Source organism: Eriocheir sinensis, chromosome 17 (assembly GCF_024679095.1).
Source record: "Eriocheir sinensis breed Jianghai 21 chromosome 17, ASM2467909v1, whole genome shotgun sequence".
Lineage (NCBI taxonomy): Eukaryota > Metazoa > Arthropoda > Malacostraca > Decapoda > Varunidae > Eriocheir > Eriocheir sinensis.
The window spans coordinates 2962659-2983801 of record NC_066525.1 but is presented as its reverse complement, the minus strand read 5'-3'; the positions used below and the strand labels follow the sequence as shown (position 1 = coordinate 2983801).

At 41.0% G+C, this 21143-nt stretch overlaps 2 protein-coding genes across 29 annotated transcripts in view; one reads left to right on the top strand and one right to left on the bottom strand.

Annotated features, from left to right (window-relative positions):
• Window positions 1-21143, bottom strand: part of LOC126999773 (ATP-binding cassette sub-family C member 5-like) — a 43130-nt gene that overhangs the window by 1149 nt on the left and 20838 nt on the right. For 20 of the 22 annotated variants that reach the window (XM_050862662.1, XM_050862647.1, XM_050862643.1 and 17 more), the window contains 14 exons: window positions 20178-20327; window positions 19815-19941; window positions 19093-19241; window positions 17199-17320; window positions 16500-16696; window positions 8954-9100; window positions 8245-8374; window positions 5567-5720; window positions 4585-4713; window positions 4003-4094; window positions 2932-3116; window positions 2443-2608; window positions 1308-1491; window positions 367-559 (listed from right to left, as the gene is read on the bottom strand). In XM_050862662.1, coding sequence (XP_050718619.1) covers window positions 367-559; window positions 1308-1491; window positions 2443-2608; window positions 2932-3116; window positions 4003-4094; window positions 4585-4713; window positions 5567-5720; window positions 8245-8374; window positions 8954-9100; window positions 16500-16696; window positions 17199-17320; window positions 19093-19241; window positions 19815-19941; window positions 20178-20327 — 2125 coding nt within the window. Of the gene's footprint in view, window positions 1-366; window positions 560-1307; window positions 1492-2442; window positions 2609-2931; window positions 3117-3619; window positions 3790-3895; window positions 4095-4584; window positions 4714-5566; window positions 5721-8244; window positions 8375-8953; window positions 9101-16499; window positions 16697-17198; window positions 17321-19092; window positions 19242-19814; window positions 19942-20177; window positions 20328-21143 lie in introns of those variants that run through there. The other 2 variants (XM_050862664.1, XM_050862665.1) reach the window with 2 other exon arrangements.
• Window positions 10823-16061, top strand: LOC126999775 (uncharacterized). Of its 7 annotated transcripts, none has more exons than XM_050862671.1 (5): window positions 10823-10909; window positions 12849-13067; window positions 13606-13829; window positions 14083-14296; window positions 14584-16061. In XM_050862671.1, the coding sequence occupies exons 2-5, from the start codon at window positions 12903-12905 to the stop codon at window positions 15280-15282; spliced, it is 1302 nt and encodes a 433-aa protein (XP_050718628.1). In that variant the 5' UTR covers window positions 10823-10909; window positions 12849-12902; the 3' UTR covers window positions 15283-16061. The 7 variants fall into 7 exon arrangements, with proteins under 7 accessions (XP_050718628.1, XP_050718625.1, XP_050718629.1 ...); XM_050862668.1 differs by having other exon boundaries at window positions 10840-11337; window positions 12681-13067; XM_050862672.1 differs by having other exon boundaries at window positions 10841-10941.

Below are 21143 nucleotides of genomic sequence, written 5' to 3'. Positions count from 1 at the left end.
AATATGGGCCCTTGATTGCCAGCACGTCACTGTAGGCTCTCGAGGGCCGATCAGCAACACATGAGATATTGTCAAGTCACCTCTCCTGAACTTGGCCTCTCTTGTTGATACTCTTCTTTACTCTTTTTTTTATCAGGGTAGTGATTAGGTTTTTTTTCTGAATTGTTTTTTATTTTATTTTTTGCCCTTGACCTGCTTCCTTTTTATGGGGGTACTGATTAGTTGTTTTTTTTTTTTTTTTAGGTCCTTGTTTATGGAAGTAGTGATTAGTTGTTTTTTCTGAATTGTTTTTATTTTTTATTTTTTGCCCTTGAGCTGCTTCCTTTACTGAAAAAAAGAAAGAAATAAAGAAAATAAAAAACTTACCTTTGAGTTCCTGAGGAGGACTCTGGCCATACACAGCAGTTGGCGCTCCCCAACAGAGAAGTTTTCCCCGTTCTCCACCACCGGCGAGGACAGACCCAGCTCCAGGGTGCTGATGCGGTCCTTCATGTAGGTCTGCTCCAGCGCCAGCCAGATCTCCTCATCAGTGTGGCTCTCAAAGGGGTCCAAGTTGTACCTGTTTCAGAAAGTGTGGATGAATCGTTACTCACAAGCTGTACCTGTCTTGAGAAAATATCAGGACACGTCTCCTCCCGAAATTGACCTCTCTTTCGGCCACTCCTCTGTACTCTTTTTAGGAGCAGTAAGTAGCGGGCTTTTTTATTATTGTTTTCCTTTTTTTATGCCCTTGAACTGTCTCCTTTGCTGTAAAAAAAATAAAAAATAAAAAAAATAAAAAAATATGGATGAATTGTTACTGTTAGAATTGATAGGAAAATGTCTTACAACTGCCTTAAAATATTCTGCAGATAAATGTAGTGCATGATAAGCTAATTATACATCATTAAGTACTAAAAGTTGTAACTGATAATACAATGTGAAGGGGTGAGATTTGTATATTTTGTAGTTGTCCTAAGACTATTCGCCAAATAAAGAGGTATTTTGGAAACTTGAGCCGAGATATAACAATGAATTAAGAACAAAAAACAATGTGACAAAGATTTTCCTGACATAATAATCAGAATGAGGCCGTAAATCAACAAAAAAAAATGTATTACTAGGCAAATTGACCTCTCTTTTGGTCACTCTACTTTCGTCTGTTGTGGGAGCGGTGAGTAGCGGGCTTTTTTTTTTCTACACCCTTTTTGTTGCCCTTGAACCGTCTCCTTTGTTGTAAAAATAAATAAATAAATAAAAAAACGTGAAACAAATGATAATCTAATCTAACAAAACCTGACCAAATCACTTCAGGGACAGAGACTCACCTGACTGTCCCAATAAAGAGTACCGGGTCCTGGGGGATGATGGAGAGCCGAGAGCGGAGGTCCTCAAGCCCCACAGTGGATATGTCGATGCCGTCAATGCGGATATAGCCGGCGGAGAGTTCTACCAGCCTGAAGAGAGCCGTTCCCAGAGATGACTTGCCGGACCCTGTTCTCCCAACCACGCCTGTAATGACAAAGAGGAAGTAGAAGAACGTTACTTTAATACTCAAGTTTATCATGTTTATATTATTAGTGAACGTTTAAGAAGAAGGGTTACTGAGGGTCTTTCTACACTAGTCCATTTTTCTTTTTAACAGTAGAGGAAGAAGCTCGAGGGTAATAAGGATAAATGCAGAATGTAAACAAGAACTAAACATGATGAACTTTGGTCTTTCAGTAGTGTTTCTCTCTTAAAATGTTGGTTTGAAGTGATGTTAAGTTTGTCGCCCTGTCTGGTGCTTATCCATAGTTAAAATTTAGAGAAGGGGTAAAGAGGAGAAGGAGGAGGAGCTATTGTTGGAGAAGGAGAAGGAGAAAGAGGTGAAGTAGATGTTGATGGAGAAGGAGAAGGAGAAAAAGAAGATGTTGATGAAGAAGGAGAAGGAGAAGAAGAAGAAGAAAGAGGAGAAGTAGCAGAAGGAAAGGAGAAAGAGAAAAAGAAGAAGAAGGAAAGAAGGAAGAAAGAAGGAAAAGGAGAAGGAAACCGAAATGGCAGTAATAAAACAACAGCGAGAGGATGTGTCAGAAGGAGAAGGAGAAAGGAAAGGAGAAAGAGAAGGAGGCGAGAGAGTAAGATCAGGGTACCACAAAAGGGATACTAACCACATTCCGCATACAGAAATAAAACAACAGAAACAGGAGGATAAGGAGAAAGAGAGGAAGGAAAACAAGATAGGTGACAATCATGGTGCCAGAGATGAGCTGCTAATCACATCCCACACACATCAACAAAAGGATAGAAATAGGAAGCGTCAAGCATACCTCTCCACCCGAAATTGACCTCTTTTTTGGCTAATCTTCTATCTTTTATGGGAGCGGCGAGTAGCGGACTTTTTTTTGTACTCTTTTTGTTGCCCTTGAGCTGTGACCTTTGATGTAAAAAATAAATAAATAAATAAATATGTAATTCACAAACCAATTTTTTCCATGGAGTCGATGTGGAAAGTGATGCCCTTGAGAACCAGCGGCGTGTCGTGGCGGTACTTCATCTGCACCTTCTTGAAACTGATGCGTCCATGTTTGGGCCACGAGGCGTCTGGGCGGTTGGACTCAATGATGGGCGGCGCTTCAGAGGCCAAGACCTGGGGATACATTAAATATCATCCATTATCGTGATCGAGTTATCTCCTTCCCCATTACCAGGACAAGGAGCTGAAAAGGGGAGTCTAAAGGGTAACAGAAGAAGTGTAGTGACCACCCCAATGTAGAAAGTCCCCAAAATAACACGCTGGGCCAGTCTCTTAGGGAACAGCATTAAAGTGGTGGCCTTCCTAATTCACAAGTCACACGGCCAGGACTAAATCCTCCCCCTGACAAGAAGTTATTGGTGTCACATTTCAGTATTAAATGACGAATTTAGAACTGAAGTCCGAAGTGTTTTCAGAAGTGGTAAAATAATCCGTACCTTTGAGCAGTCGTGAAGCCTCTGAACTGAAGTGAATCTTGCCTCCGTCTCGGTGCTGAGCCTCACAGTGTACTGAAAGATGCCGCTCAGCTGGGCCGCGTACGCCAAGGCCAGGCCAGCAAATGAGGCGTCCACAGTCCCTCGCAGGAATAGTGCAAGCATGGCGGTGGAGGTTGTCACACACACTGAAAAAAATAGTATGTATAAGTTAATTTACTTAACTTGTCCCTGAGAATGTTTATGTTGTGGAATTCCTCGACAATCTAAAAACTACTTGCATATCTTCAAATGGAAACTGACTCCATGAAATATTCCTGATGTAATTCAATGTTTCAAAATTCATAGCACTTGTTGATCTGATTTTGTGGACTGTCTATCAATCATATCCCTCAGAAGTGAAATATTCCTGATGTAATTCAATGTTTCAGAATTCATAGTAACTGTTGACCTGCTTTTGTGGACTGTCTATCAATCATATCCCTCACAAGAGAAATATTCCTGATGTAATTCAATGTTTCAAAATTCATAGCACTTGTTGATTTGATTTTGTGGACTGTCTATCAATCATATCCCTCAGAAGTGAAATATTCCTGATGTAATTCAATGCTTCAAAATTCATAGCACTTGTTGATCTGATTTTGTGGACTGTCTATCAATCATATCCCTCACAAGAGAAATATTCGTGGACTGTCTATCAATCATATCCCTCAGAAGTGAAATATTCCTGATGTAATTCAATGTTTCAGAATTCATAGTAACTGTTGACCTGCTTTTGTGGACTGTCTATCAATCATATCCCTCAGAAGTGAAATATTCTTGATGTAATTCAATGTTTCAGAATTCATAGTAACTGTTGACCTGCTTTTGTGGACTGTCTATCAATCGATGTAATTCAATGTTTCAGAATTCATAGTAACTGTTGACCTGCTTTTGTGGACTGTCTATCAATCATATCCTTGTTGACCTGCTTTTGTGGACTGTCTATCAATCATATCCCTCACAACTGAAGGACGCCTTGTGATGCATGAAGGAACATTACCGCAGTAGTGACGTGTGCCTGAGTCAACTTACGCGCCAGGAGATCCAACCTAACCGCCAGCCATCGCATTGCACAGTTGAAGAGGTAAAAGGCACAACTGTTTTCATCAAAGAAGACTGAGAACCTGCAACAAGGAGAGATAAGATATAAAGGAACATTCACGGCAGCCTTTTCACACACTGCAGCAAGGTGGGTATCAGGACACCTCTCCTAACGAAACTGACCTATCTTTCGACCACTCCTCTAACTCTTTTTAGGAGCAGTGACTAGCGGCTTTTTTTTCATATTTGTTTCCTTTTTTATCCCCTTGAACTGACTCCTTTGCTGTAAAAAATAAAAAATAATAAAAAGGTGGAAATCAACATGACTTTGAAGTGATGAATGAAGAAATCAAGACCCAACTGCATAGAACAGATCATAAACTCCATTACCATACAGAACAAACATGTGTATTGAACCTTTTTTTTTTTTTTTTTTTACATCGAGAGCCGGATCAAGGGCGACAAAAACAGTGTATAAAAAAATCCCACTACTTGCTGCTCCCAACAACAGAAAATAGAAGTGGCCAAAAGGCATTACATAAATAAACTGCATCAATGTCAAAGGATAATTACTTTTTGGTGAACAGCTCTTGTTTTCCATAGGCATTGATGCTGGGCAGGCCATTGACAGTCGTGCTGATGTGGCTGTACAGTGGTGACCTGGACACATTCTCCAGCCTCTTAAAGTCGCGAATCCCAATCCTGGACAGCACCGAGGAACACGAGACCATTTCATTATGCCCCTACTTGCTCTCTGTCTTGTCAACATAGTGAAGAATATCTACACTCTTTATGGGCTTTGCTGAACTGAATAACAAAACACATGTGAAGCTTCTTTGTCAAGTTTAGAAAATTGATAAACTCTCAAGTGATCGTGAATTCATTTTTTTCCAGGTTGAAATGCAAAATGAAAATGAAACACTGGAGGTGAGTTTTTTTTATACCTTCATCTAATTAAAACAGTTAAACATACTCACTCCTCATTAGAATGTTAGTGAGAGAAATTAATAGGCAACATATCATAAGGACAGTTAGTTAAATAATGAGGCAACTGAGATTATTAAGCCTGAGTTATGGAGGTTCATGCAAAATGTAAAACCTGTAAAAAGCAATCATTAGAGCAATCAAGGCTGCCAGCATTCTGGGAATACTCTAACAAATAATAGCAATTCTGAAACACTTTGTTGTCAGAAAAGAAGCAGAGCGGAGATGTAAGTAGCTTAGGAGCCTCAAGGAGTATTAGCTTGACACACAAACAGATAACTCTTGCGTGGCCCGTGCAGTGAGTACCCACACGAGGTACGTCCATTACCAAGAGAAACACCTCATCCAGAACCCTTCCCTGCCTCCAGGGAGCAAGTCTCACCACAACCACGCAAAAGATGGCTTTGGGATCCTATGTGAGAAATACTTCACAGCTTGTAAATGTTTCATGCAATGATTTAATGAATTATTATTTAAGTTTTAGACTCTCCTAGACTATTTTAACAAATTATTCTTGTAGAATGACAAAAGTGTCTTTATCAATATGGGTGAGCACTGTTATCAAACCTACCTGAATATGTTTCTGATGAACATCATAATGACTGCCAAGACAACCAGGACAGGCAAAAAGTGTGGGAATACCAGGCACACGAAGAGCAATGCACTGGCTATGAGGAACATGTTCTGGATGAACATCTCCAGAGTCATAGGAACTCGAACATCAACTGTAATTAAAATGATGCTGCAGCTCGAGAGTACACTGAACCTAACATGTAATGAACATGACAGGAACAGCTGCACCTTTACAAAACTTATGTACAAGAGCCCCTCTGTTACTTTGCCGAGTTCCCTAACCACTCACTAAACAGCACACACACACACACACACATACACTCATCATACACTACACTGGTCCAGAAGCTCCACCCCCTCCCTCACCTCCATAGTAACATTGACCTCAAACTCCATCCTCCTTCCAGCCAGCCAATCAGCCCCCGTGGCTATGGAAGAGGGGCAGGGCTTCTGGTTCAGTGCAGTGTACGGTGACTATGGTAACTGATGCTATCCAAGAAAGCAGCAGTGCATTAAGTTGGGGGTATATCACACGCCTCATAGCAGTAAAATCCGTGTGGGGGGATGAAACTGCTCAAGCTGGAAAACTAAACTGCTGAACTGAAGACTAAAAATAAACTAAAACTTGAAAACTGAAACTAGGCTGAAGGAAAACTTAATCATGTAAAGAGAAGTGAAGCAGAAGCCCAAACAAAGCTTTCACTCGGCGCCACTTCATAAATCCCACCTCGGAGTTACATACCACTCAGCCCCACGTGCCTGTCTAGATATGCCGGGCCTGGGCTGGCATGGGCTACTTTGAAGGGTCTGTGATACTGCCTGGGGAAAATATAAGGTGATGGAGCTATGGGGAAAGTTCATGGAGCTTTTTTTTTATATAGCAACGGCGATGGCAGCTTAAGGGAAAAACACAGTAACCGGAACAAAAACAGGAATAAAATGACCCGCTAGATGCTGATCCAACGGTAGAAGACAGAACGAGAGGCCAGAAGAGAAATATACATAGATGGCGCTATGGAAAAATATATAGAGATGGGGCAATGAGGATAATAAAAGGAGATGGAGCAATGAGGATAATAAAAGGAGATGCAGCAAGGAGGATAATAAAAGGAGATGGAGCAAGGAGGATAATAAAAGGAGATGGAGAAATGGGAAAACATATCGAAACACAGCTTTCAATACCACTCCTTTTCTTGCACTGTGGCGAAGTACAGGGCGGCAAAACATGGAAATAGAGAAAATATAAGGAAACAGATCTCTCAACTTCCCCCTCCTTATCTTGCATCATGGCAGAGTGAAGGGCAGGCTACCACACACAAAATAAAGTACGCCATCTCATATGCACAAACCAAATATGTCTCTACCACAGCGGTGCAAGACAGGGACGTGGGGAGCCATGCACACGGGGACTTCAGTGCAGAGAAATGCAGCCTGGCGGAGGGTGAGGGTTCTAATAACAAGTCTTCATACATACATACAAGGTGGAACATCAGCTGGATAAGAAAGGGTTAGGATATACGTGGCTGAACATTGTGGAGGTCTGTGTAGTGTTGGTGTTTGTGTGTGTGTGTGTGTGTGTGTGTGTGTTACCGTCACAAGCAACACAGGCTTCGATAAAAATGCTTGGATGCGTGTCAGGTTCAGAGGTGTATTAATTCTCTTTTCTTCTTTTTTTTTTTAAACCGAATCATTGTTGTATGAGGCTATGATTACAGACCTTCATAATAATACCCCTTTTGTTCCAAGTTGAGGTCTTCATGAATGTACAACTTACGGCAAATGCAAAAAGCCTCATTGCCTCAAAATAAAAACCAAATCAATAGTGAAAATAATCCTGAATAATCTTGTAATAACTTGACTTTGAATACTTGTTTATCTATTAATACAAGATGATTACCTGTAGTCTTGTGATCAAAGCAACACTGACATCTAGAAGCATTGGATGATATTCTAGTAACTTTCTAATAATTCAGCGCCATATGAGCCTGCAGTTGTGGTGCCAAGAACAGAACGCTCCAATAATTCCACACTGAATATTTGTTTGTTATGCTAAGACAAAAAGATTACCTCCAATACTGTAATCATTCCAACACTGACTGGGAACATTGGATGACATTTTAGTAATCTTCCAGTAATTCCACTTTGAATATCTGTTTGTTATGTTAAGACAAAAAGATTACCTCCAGCACTGTAATCATTCCAACACTGACTGGGAACACTGGATGACATTTCAGTAATCTTCCAGTAATTCCACTTTGAATATCTGTTTGTTATACTAAGACAAAAAGATTACCTCCAATACTGTAATCATTCCAACACTGACTGGGAACACTGGATGACATTTCAGTAATCTTCCAGTAATTCCACTTTGAATATCTGTTTGTTATGCTAAGACAAAAAGATTACCTCCAATACTGTAATCATTCCAACACTGACTGGGAACACTGGATGACATTTCAGTAATCTTCCAGTATTTCCACTTTGAATATCTGTTTGTTATGCTGACAAAAAGATTACCTCCAATACTGTAATCATACCAACACTGATGCCTAGGAACATTGGATGACATTTCACTAATCCTCCAGTAATCCCAATCTGAATATTTGTTTCTCATATCAACACTGACGTCTAGGAGCACTGCACAATATTCTAACACACTACACTGAGGAGCTTTACCTTCGTCCATGTCACGGGAGAAGATGTTGATGATTCTTCCTGAAGGAGTCGTGTCGAAGAAGCTCATGGGGCTGTAGAAAACCTTCAGGAAGACTTGGTCATGCATCCGGCTTGAGGCTCTGAGAGTGGTCTGGAAACAAGCACAAGGAATAGTAGTAGTGGTAGTAACAGTAGTAGTAGCAGTAGTAGTAGTAGTAGTAGTAGCAGTGTAGAAGTAGTTTTTTTTTTTTTACAACAAAGGAGACAACTCACAATAATAAAATAAAAAGCCATAAAAAGAATCAAAAGAGGTCAATTGTAGCAGTAGTAGTAGTAGTAGTAGTAGTAGCTAAAAAAAAAATAGAAAATAGTTTAATAAAAGAAAGAACCAAAAAGGAGGGATAAAAAAAAACAAGAGAAAAGTTAAGAAAAGTGAAGTAAAAAAAAAGAAGAAAGCTTAGTAAAATGTATAACACTTAAGATTCACACTTCCTATCAACCTAAACCCTTGACACTTACACTCCACACACACACACACACACACACACACACACACAAAGAAATATAGAGGTTTGGAACAGACTAAGTGAGGATGTAGTATCAGCGAGGAGTGTGCAAAGGACAAATACAGATACGGAGACGGGACCACACGAGCGTAAGCCAAGGCCCTGTAAAACCACAACAACAACAACTAGGTAAATACACACACACACACACACACAACCATTACCTTAGTGAAAGCAAATCCCCTGATGAGCGAGGTGGCGAGGATGACGAGGATGAAGCTTCCGTACACCGTCTGGTAGTAAGGGCGGTCCGGGTTGTCCGCCAGACTGTCGCTGATGTAAGTCTCATTTCCTATCGTTACCGTCGTGTTCTGAAATCATAGAGAAGCCGCAAACATTAGAAGAGAAGAGGAAATGATGATAAAAAGTACAAAAAATAGGAGAAACATCTACAGATAAACAGAAATCATGAAAAGTAGAAAGGTGGAAGCGTCCTGCCGAGAAAATTAGAAGAGAGACCCGCGAATAAGTGGAAATGATAAGTGGTAGAAGAGAAAAGTGGGAGAGTCATACCTTACCCAACTTCTATCTTACCTTACTCTTATATACTCATTTTTATAGGGGTGGTGATTAGCAGGCATTTTCTGCATTATTTTTGGTTTTCTTTCATCCCTTTGACCTCCTTCCTTTACTGTACAAAATATATAAGGATAATAATAATTCCTGTCATCATCATCATCATCATCATTTCATTTAACATCCATTTTCACTCGATTGGACGCTTTATGGCTCTCCTCCATTCTACTCTGTCGTCTGCCCGATGCTCATCCAATCCCATCAATGCCAAGTCTTCCTGTATACACCTTCTCCACATTTTCCTAGGTCTACCAACTGGTCTCCTTTCTTCTACCTCTGATCGCACCAAAACTCCCAGCACTGTATCCTCCCCTGCTCTCTTTACATGTCCAAACCATCGGAGTCTTTCCCTGCTGAGCACTGTTTCCAGGTCCAGGATAATGATAACTCCAGTCTCACTTTGGATCCCTGTGGCAACCCTTTCATGACCAGCTGTATAACCATTGCAAGTCATTTAGCTTCAACACGACTACCCTATCAATCCCTGTGGCAACCCTTCATGACCAGCTGTATGTTAGAAGTCTGCAACTGGGTAAATATCATGAAAAGTAGAAAAGAAAAATGAGTGTCCCGTCAGAAGAGAAGTGTGCAAGTGTCTGGTCATTGTGGTGTTCTGAAATTGAGGGAAAGTAAAAAATCAGGAGAATAATCTACAAATAAACAGAGATTATATAAAGTAGAAGAGAAATACGGAAGTGTCTGGCGATTTAGCTCCAACACGACTACCCTATCAGACCCTGTGGCAACCCTTTCATGACCAGCTGTATAACCATTGCACTTCATTCATCTCCAACACACCTGCCCTATCAAACCCTGTGGCAACCCTCTGGTCATATAAGCACCCTGTCATCAGCGAGAGCACACATTTTCCTTCCTTGGTGCCCAGAGCCCAGCATCATCCCCTGTTATCTGGCTTCCTGTGTGTGACATCATCGACTTTTAGGCTCATGGTAACTAAGTGCTTCTACTCCTTCCTATCCTTGTACTGCCTCCACATGGTCCTCCCTCCTTCCTCAATGCTTTTCAAGAGGAAGATACATAGAATAAATAGATAGATAGATATAAAGATAGAACAGATAGATAGAACTGTCCTCTGAAATATGATTAGAGACTTTTAATATAGGACAAAGAGGGCAATGTAAATGAACTTGTGTCTTGGTATAGTAATTGGTTAGGTTATTGGAAAATGGATTAACCGAAATTAGAAGATGTATTTTTTTATGATAGAGAATGTATACAGATGTTACCACTATAAAATTAATACAACTTAAGCTTATTTTGTTCATAATCTTATCTTCCTTACTATAATTCTCTCTCTCTCTCTCTCTCTCTCTCTCTCTCTCTCTCTCTCTCTCTCTCTCTCTCTCTCTCTCTCTCTCTCTCTCTCTCTCTCTCTCTCTCATTATCTTATCAGCTGTACCACTAAGGACAACTGGTCAACCCGGATACACACGCCTCACTGCTGCTGGTGTGTGTGTTTGTGTGTGTGTAGAGGATGTGTCGGACATAGATCCTGGGAGTGCTTCATGACAGGCTGATGCATTGTTAGTGTACTTCAGAGTGGGTGGAGATGACAGTAAGACAACAATATAAATGAAATAAAGCAGAGAAGCAGAAGAAAAGGTGTGAAAGAAAGCATTTACCAGCACTGAGTCATCAAGGAAGTGCTTTGTTTTGATAGTGGAATGATATGTTGTCTTATGAGGGGCTGGAAACGACATCACGTGTTAGTGAACCAGCGTGGACGAGCAAAGTGAAAAGTGACCCCTAAAAGAGCTTACCCAAAAGAAGTCGTCATATAATAGTTTTGTGATTGGATAATGGAGTGTTTTGTGGTGTACAGTGAGTGATATGAGGCAACAATCCATGCAATATAAGTGAGCAAGGGCAGAAAAGCAAAATGAAAAGTGACCCCTAAAAGAGCTTACCAAAAAGAAGTCATCATATAATTGTTTTGTGACTGGATAATGGAGTGTTTTGTGGTGTACAGTGAAATGAGGCAACAATCCATGCAGTAACAGTGAACCAGGGCAGAGAAACAAAAAGAAAAAGTATCAAAAAGAAGGATTTACCAGTACTGAGTTGTCTTATAATTTTGTCTTGTTTTGTTAATGGAGTATTTTTGTGGTGTACAGTGAGTGATATGAGGCAACAATCCATGCAATATCAACAATCCATGCAATATAAGTGAGCCAGGGCAGAAAAGCAAAATGAAAAGTGACCCCTAAAAGAGCTTACCAAAAAGAAGTCATCATATAATAGTTTTGTGATTGGGTAATGGAGTGTTTTTGTGATATACAATGAGTGATATGAGGCAACAATCCATGCAGTAACAGTGAACCAGGGCAGAGAAACAAAAAGAAAAAGTATCAAAAAGGAGGATTTACCAGTACTGAGTTGTCTTATAATTTTGTTTTGTTTTGTTAATGGAGTATTTTTGTGGTGCACAGTGAGTGATATGAGGCAACAATCCATGCAGTAACAGTGAACCAGGGCAGAAAAGCAAAATGAAAAGTGACCCCTAAAAGAGCTTACTAAAAAGAAGTCGTCATATAATTGTTTTGTGATTGGATAATGGAGTGTTTTTGTGGTGAACAGTGAAATGAGGCAACAATCCACACAGTAAAAGTGAGCCAGGGCAGAGAAACAAAAAGAAAAAGTATCAAAAAGGAGGATTTACCAGTACTGAGTTGTCTTATAATTTTGTTTTGTTTTGTTAATGGAGTATTTTTGTAGTGAAGTGAGTGATATGAGGCATCAATCCACACAGTAAAAGTGAGCCAGGGCAGAGAAACAAAAAGAAAAAGTGTTAAAAAGGAGGATTTACCAGTACTGAGTTGCCTTATAATTTTGTTTTGTTTTGTTAATGGAGTATTTTTGTGGTGAAGTGAGTGATATGAGGCAACAATCCATGCAATATAAGTGAGCCAGGGCAGAAAAGCAAAATGAAAAGTGACCCCTAAAAGAGCTTACCAAAAAGAAGTCATCATATAATTGTTTTGTGATTGGATAATGGAGTGTTTTTGTGATATACAATGAGTGATATGAGGCAACAATCCATGCAATAAAAGTGAGCAAGGGCAGAGAAACAAAAAGAAAAAGTGTTAAAAAGGAGGATTTACCAGTACTGAGTTGTCTTATAATTTTGTCTTGTTTTGTTAATGGAGTATTTTTGTGGTGTAGAGTGAGTGATATGAGGCAACAATCCATGCAATATAAGTGAGCCAATGCAGAAAAGCAAAATGAAAAGTGACCCCTAAAAGAGCTTACCAAAAAGAAGTCATCATATAATTGTTTTGTGATTGGGTAATGGAGTTTTTTTGTGATATACAGTGAGATGAGGCAACAATCCATGCAATATAAGTGAGCAAGGGCAGAAAAGCAAAGTGAAAAGAGAGACCTGCAAATAAGTGGAAATGACAAGAGGTGGAAGAGTCATACCTTACCCAACTCTTATATACCCATTTTTACCCCTTGATCCAGCGTGACATCTGGGTTGCCACAGTTTACCCTCCCCAGGCTTCCCCATAATAAACAATGTGGCCAAAACAGTTTACGATGTCTCAGGCTTTCTACACTGGTCTGCTTGGTGTTCTGTGTGTCTTAAGAAGTCTATGCCAAGCAGCTGATAGTGAGCTCTGTGGAGAAGGCCTGACCGGAGAGCAGACTACCATCACATGTGCCTGCCTTTCAAATAATGATGTGAGTATAAGATTGTGATGATGGTGTTTGCTCCCGACTCCCCCTCTCTCCCTTCCTCGCCCTCCCTTCGTTCTCTATCTCATACGAATCACGGCACAGAAAAGGCTCCAAGTTAATGTTTCAGGGTGATCACCTAGCCTCTTGTAGTCTCCTTATATCCTTGTGTTTTGTAGATTAATCCTGTCTGTCTAATAATGGTGAGTAGAAGAATGTGATGGTACTTGTTCCCCTCTCTCTCCCTTCACCCTCTACCTCATACGCCTCACAGCACAGAAAAGGCTACCAAGTTAATGTTTCAGTATGATCGCCTACCCTCTTGCAGTCTCTTGTATTCTTGTTTGTGTGTTTGTGTATATTCTATCCATCTAAGGCCACAGAGAAGATTAACTGGGTTTTCATGGGTGATTTTCCAGTTCAGGGTTCAGGGTCATGTAAAACTATCGCTGGGATCACATGAAAAGCCCAGAAACTTATATGATCAAGGCTTTTCAAACATGCGAACTGAGACGGCGATACATATAAGAATTTCCCTCCACAGACGATGATTCTCCAAGATCTCAGGATAAGCAGCAATGGCAACAACAACAGGTCCTCCACACTGCCCAACGACACAATGCTACTGACGGTCGGGGGATGTCACGCGGTTCACCTCAGCGGCCCGACTCTCACCTCCCTCCTGCACCTCCACACACTGCACCTCCACGATATTGACGAGCTTCACGTCTCCTACGACTTTTTCCTGCAATACGAAACTCAACTCCAGTAAGTATCAGATGCCGTCACAGAATTAATGAGACCTTCAGCAGAGAGGGAGTAGCTATCAAGACACTTCTCCAACTGGCATTGACCTCTCTTTTGACTTTTTTTTTTTTTTTTTTTTTTTTTTTCTTGGCCAGAGCAGCATTTAGGGAGATTTTTGTTACTGTTTTTGTTTGTTTTCTTTTTTTTTCCCTGGAGCTGCCTTGCCTCCCTCGCTGTAAAAAAACATTAACATTAACTTTACGGGTCTTTTCAGGGTCCTAAAGTTGTCCTCCGCTGGTTTCGCTCCCCTCCAAGACTCCCTCAACATTCACGCACACAAGCTTAGTCACATTCTCCTGGATAAGATCATTTGGGACGGGGAACTCAATCTCCTACTGCAGACGAGTGAGGATGGGCTGCCTGAGGTCCTGGCCATCACAAACAGCAGGATTACGATACTTGGGGAGATCAACCTGTCTTCGAGATATGTAAGAACTTCCATTGGTGTAAAATTTGTTTGTTAATATGTCGTGACGTGGGATTGCATTTGGTTATGTAGAGTTTAATGTCACCTCACCCTTTTCCTCTTGTGGTCTTTTTAAATTCCTCTGTATCTAAGTGTATTTTGTTGACAACTATCCAACGTTTCCTTTCCTTTCTAGGTGCTCAAGAGTTCGACAAGTTCATTGCACTACTTGCCTCTTGTAGTCTTTTTAAATTCCTCTGTATCTAAGTGTATTTTGTTGAACTATCTGATGTTTCCTTTACTCTCTAGGTGCGCCGACTCGTGCTCCAGAACAACACAATCAACCTAGTCCTCAGCGCCCTCATGCAAGACTCCCAGGAAACGCTGATCGAAAACAACTGCATCGGTAACCTGAGCTTCCTATCCCTGGACTCCAACACGCAACACTTCACTCTGCAAGGCAACACCATCAACTGGCTAGCCCTGAAGAGCCTGAACATCAACACAACGAACGAGATAGCGATCGTAAACAACAAATTCTTCCACATCGAGAAGTATGCGTTAACCTGGCTACGTGTGTCCGACGAAGGGGGTAGTTTGGTGTTCTCGGGAAATCATCTTTATGCGCACGAGGAGGGAAGTCTTGCTTTTTACTCTAAGGTGATTGATAAGAACCACCTGAAGATTGAGAGTAACACAGTGCATACAGAGACATGTGACTGTAGCGCCCTGGAAGTGTTAGATACGATGACGTCTAGAATCAGCCTCAAGCATAAGAGACTTGCGTACGAGCTTTTTGAAGACTCGTCATTCTGCAGCGACAAAGATGGCAAAACGACGAAATTCACAGACGTCTGCGAAACACATTCTCGACAAAACACAGGACGAGCGTTACTGATCTTTGCAATAGTGGCGGTTAGCGTGGTTGGGCTCTCGATTCTGTTATTCAGGTCTCGCAAGAGGGAGGTCCCATACAAAACACTCCATTTGCTGGACATTGACGAGTGAACTTAGAACCACATGTAAGGAAGTAGGAGTACAAAGTGAAAGATCTTAAGGTCCGTCTTATCGAACTCTTGGAAGGCTTAATCCATCTGTTTTGAAAGCCTCTATCAGATGTTGTCGAGGCCTCCGTGAGTAGTTTCCTGAGCCTGGCGGTAGTTTCATAAGGCTTCCATATGGTGAATGGGAAAAAAATCAACTCTCTGGCCTTGATAAACATTAGTAACAAGAGCAAGAAAAGCCACAAACATTTAATACGAGTGTAAGTCCCTTGTAATCTGAAAGCCACTCCACTGATGGGCAAACGGACAAATATCATCCAGTCCATGACAATCCAACATAGCTAACTCTCTGGCCTTGATAAACATTCATAACAAGAGAAACAAGAGCCCCAAATATTTGACAGTATGAGTGTAAGTCCCTTGTAATCTGAAAGCCACTCCACTGATGGACAGAAGGACAAATATCATCCAGTCCATGACAACCCAACATAGCTAACTCTCTGGCCTTGATAAACATTCATAACAAGAGAAACAAGAGCCCCAAATATTTGACAGTATGAGTGTAAGTCCCTTGTAATCTGAAAGCCACTCCACTGATGGACAGAAGGACAAATATCATCCAGTCCATGACAACCCAACATAGCTAACTCTCTGGCCTTGATAAACATTCATAACAAGAGAAACAAGAGCCCCAAATATTTGACAGTATGAGTGTAAGTCCCTTGTAATCTGAAAGCCACTCCACTGATGGGCAGAAGGATACGCATCGTCCAATCTGTGACATTGTTGTGATAATAGTGAATACCAAGTTCAGGGCAAGTGTGTGTGAGTGCAGTGTTGCCCTTATTACTGGGAGATCCGTCCTCTATGTATGCAGGATAGACTGGAGGATGAAAGTAGAAAGGAATATGGTGGAAGAAGAAATAGAAAAGATGGATCTGTTTTGTTCGTCACCCGAAATTGGAGTCTCTATTGGCCACTCTGTCTGTTGTGTGAGCGGTGAGTAGCGGGCTTTTTTTTCTACACTCTTTTTGTTGCCCTTGAGCCGTCTCCTTTGTTGTAAAAAAAAAAAAGAAAAAAAGATGCATTTATTCACATTTTGCCTCTTCTTTCAACTTACCTCCACTTCTTTATTCCATCCGTTCCCTTCCTACACCCCTAACCCCCCTCTTGTTAACCCATCATGTGTGAACTGTGAATGTGGCCCTAAGAGTCACTCACCCCACTGCCTGCCGAGAGCCACATGGAGAGCCACCAGGAGCTGAAACTTGTGGACCCGACGTTGAGGAGGAAAGTCGAGATGACCAGCGTGCTCACAATGTAACCTCCCGCACTCTGGATGTAGGAGTTGTAGGTGGACCACGGAATGTCGCCCTTATTCAGCTTCTCCTCGGATATCAGCTGCCCGACACCCTTCCCTGTAACGCAAATGTGATATGTTGATGTTTATATACTTTTTGTTTTGTGGTATTAGATGTTTTTTGTAAGGATGAGGTTTTTAAATAATTATGAGAGAGGGAGGGGAAAGAGAGGAAGGAGGAGAGAGAAAAAGGAGAGAGGGAAAGGAAAGAGGAAGAAGAAACAGAGAGGAAGGAGAAAGAAAGAGGATGTGAGGAAGGAGAAAGAGAGAGCAGGAGAGAAAGAAAAAGAAAGAAGGAGAAAAAAAGGAAAATGAGAAAAGAGAAAGAGCAGGGAGAAAGAGTGAGGAAGGGGAGAGAAAGGAAAACAAGGCAGAACTGATGTACCACTAATCTAAACCATTCTAAAAACTAATGCAAAGAAAGTGAGATAAATAGAAACATTGATATTTTAGTAAGGAAAAAACAAGTATACAAACCTAACACACAAACATACACACAACAAGGCTCAGAGGAGACGGCAGAGAAGAAAGAATGAAACAGATAATGAATTCCGGCCCACCTTCCTCCAGTCCGTCACTCAGATCGTCCATGAGAGACTTGTCGGGCAGGCTGTTCCGCTCACTCCCCGTCGACATCGTGGAGTCCTGACGTCTGCGCCTCGGTTGTGGGGAAAACTCGTCCCTGCAAAGAATGGGAGAAGACGTCATTGAAGAATCAGAAACACCTTCCCTCACCTCCCTTATATTTTAGCCTCCCTTTAAAGATGGGCGTGAGAGAGTGAGAGGGGTGGAAGAGGGGTGAGGGATAGAGAGTGACTCGTATGTCCGACAGCACACACGTCCAATCGATTGTACAGTAATACATCCGGATATTGGTTGATGTGTTATATATGCTTCCAAAACATCGTCTCTGCAAAGAATGGGAGCTGCCTGTTATGTGTCTGAAAATATCCCTAACCTAACCTAACTGTAACCCAGTCTATATGCCTCCTACCTAATGAGACTTTATATTAAACAAAATGAGGTCTTTCTCTGTTGATTTTACTCTAAGTTGCTGTCTGTCATGTATCTGATGATAACCTTAACCTAACCTAACCTAACCATAACCCAATCTATATGCCTCCTACCTAATGAGACAAAAATTGAGGTCTTTCTCTAATGACTTTACTGTAAGCTGCTGCCTGTTGTGTGTCTGAAAATACCCCTAACCTAACCTAACCATATCCCAGTTTATATGCTTCCTACCTAATGAGACAAAAATTGAGGTCTTTCTCTAATGACTTTACTGTAAGCTGCTGCCTGTTGTGTGTCTGAAAATACCCCTAACCTAACCTAACCATATCCCAGTTTATATGCCTCCTACCTAATGAGACAAAAATTGAGGTCTTTCTCTGATGATTTTACTATAATTTGCTGCTGTTATGTGTCTGAAAATACCCCTAACCTAACCTAACCTAACCTAACCATAACCCAGTCTATATGCTTCCTACCTAATGAGACTTTCTATCTAACAAAATGAGGTCTTTCTCTGTTGAATTTACTATAAGTTGCTGCCTGTTAGGTGTCTGAAAATATCCTTAACCTAACCTAACCTAACAATAACCCATTCTATATAAACCTAACCTAACCTAACCTAACCATAACCCAATCTATATGCCTCCTACCTAATGAGACTTTCTATCTAACAAAATGAGGTCTTTCTCTGTTGAATTTACTATAAGTTGCTGCCTGTCAAGTGTCTGAAAATATCCTTAACCTAACCTAACCTAACAATAACCCATTCTACATACCCCTAACCTAACCTAACCATAACCTAACAATAACCCTATCTATATGCCTCCTACCTAATGAGACTTTCTATCGAACAAAATGAGGTCTTTCTCTGTTGATTTTACTATAAGTTGCTGCCTGTCAGGTGTCTGAAAATATCCTTAACCTAACCTAACCTAACCTAACCTAACCATAACCTAACAATAACCCTATCTATATGCCTCCTGCCTAATGAGACTTTCTATCGAACAAAATGAGGTCTTTCTCTGTTGATTTTACTATAAGTTGCTGCCTGTCAGGTGTCTGAAAATATCCTTAACCTAACCTAACCTAACAATAACCCATTCTATATACCCCTAACCTAACCTAACCTAACCTAACCAAAACCCAATCTATATGCCTCCTACCTAATGAGACTTTCTATCTAACAAAATGAGGTCTTTCTCTGTTGAATTTACTATAAGTTGCTGCCTGTCAAGTGTCTGAAAATATCCTTAACCTAACCTAACCTAACAATAACCCATTCTATATACCCCTAACCTAACCTAACCTAACCTAACCGTAACCTAGTCTATATGCTTCCTACCTAATGAAAACATCCTTAACCTAACCTAACTCTAACCAAGTCATCAATGTTATGTAATGAACTAATAACGGCTGACGATCATCGCAGTTGTCGCTTACTTCTCGTGTTCCTCCTTCTCAACAGTGTCCATGTGGGCCTTGTATAGCGTAGCATATTCCACGCTGTCCTCGAGGAGATTCACGTGTGAGTCAAAGCCAACAATGCGCCCGTCTTGTAGCAGGAGAACCCGGTCACACTGGGGCAAGTACTGGAACAAAAATGGAGAAGTGAAAATGTTATATGGATTTTTTGTTTTTTTTACGCCCTTGAACTGTCTCCTCTGCTTAAAAAAAATAATAATTCATATCCTCCATCACACATCCGCTACACTTTTTCTTAGGCCTTCCCACTGGCTGCCGTCCCTCAACTCTTACCTCCTCCGCCTCATTTTACACCCCCCCCCTCGGCCCTTTTCACATGTCCAAACCGCAAAACAGTCCACGAAAACCCTGGCTACTTCAACGAGAGGCTTTTCAAACAGGCCAACTGAGGCGCTGAGACGTTTAAGAATCGGGCGTTAACCTCGGACAAAAAAAATAAATAAATAAAACCTGCAAACTGAGGCGCCGATATGTTAAGAATCGGGCGTTAACCTCGGACAAAAAAAAAAAAAAAAAAAAAAAAAAATGCAAACTGAGGTGCCGATATGTTAACAATCGGGCATTAACCTCGGACAAAAAAAAAAAAAAATAAATAAATAAAACCTGCAAACTGAGGTGCCGATATGTTAAGAATCGAGCGTTAACCTCAGAAAAAAAAAAAAAACAGCCGCCACACTAACCTGGAGTTGATGGGTGACAAATATCGTTGTTTTGCCGTGTAGAGCTCGCTTGATGACCCACTGGAAGAGGTGACTGCCCACGTTAGCATCGACAGCACTCAGCGGGTCGTCCAAGAGGTACACTTCTCTGGAATGAGCGTCAAAGTATTCCGTTAGTGTGTGTGTGTGTGTGTGTGTGTATAGCTTCCCGCAAAGAAATATAGAGGTTTGGAACAGACTAAGTGAGGATGTAGTATCGGCGAAGAGTGTGCAAAGCTTTAAGGAAAAATTGGGCAAATACAGATACGGAGACGGGACCACACGAGCGTAAGCCCAGGCCCTGAAAAAGTACAACTAGGCAAATACACCATTCCAATAACCAACCTGTCAGCATACAAAGCCCGGGCCAGTGATACACGCTGCTTCTGGCCCCCCGACAGGTTGATGCCACGCTCCCCTATTTCCGTCATGTCTCCGGCTGGCATGACCTCAATATCCTGCGTGAGGCTGCAGGAGTGGATGACCCTGTAGTACCTGGAATGCAAGGAGGGAGAACATGGTGAGGAGGAACACTAAAATTACCATAACTACGCTTTTCATATTCTTCCGTTCTTACTCAATTCTCAAATCCTTTAGTCCTTTCTTGAACATGCATCTTTTCTCCTCCTCCTCGTCCTCGTCTTACTCCTCCTCCTCCTCCTCCTCTTCTTTCTGCTCCTTCTCTTCTCCCTCCTAATCATCATCCTCCTCTATTTGAAATCTTTCCTCTTGCTCCTCTCCTTTCTTTCCTCGCTCTCACCTCATGTACACCTCATTACAGGAAAGGGTTGCAAAGTTTTCTGGGATGACAGTGTAACAAGACTTGGGAGTGTTTGAAATAGAGGAAGCGAGGAATATCTGTACGAGGGTAATAATGAGCAGTGAGTTTTTTTTTTTTTTTTTTTTTTTTTTTTTTTGCCTAAAAAAATAAAATAAATAAATAAATTAGTAACCAAACTCAACATGCATATCACCTTGGGCTTCTTTTTTTTTCATTATCATTTCTTTTTTTTGCCCTCGACCACTGTTTCCTCTACTGTAAAAAAAAAAAAAAAATAAATAAATAAAAAAAAAAATAAATTAGCAACCAAACCCAACATGCATCTCATCTTGGGTTTTTTTTTCATTATCATTTCTTTTTTTTGCCCTCGGCCACTGTTTCCTCTACTGTAAAAAAAATAAATAAATAAATAAAAAATAAATTAGCAACCAAACCCAACATGCATATCACCTTGGGCTTCTTTTTTTTCATTATCATTTCCTTTTTTTGCCCTCGACCACTGTTTCCTCTACTGTAAAAAAAAAAATCAT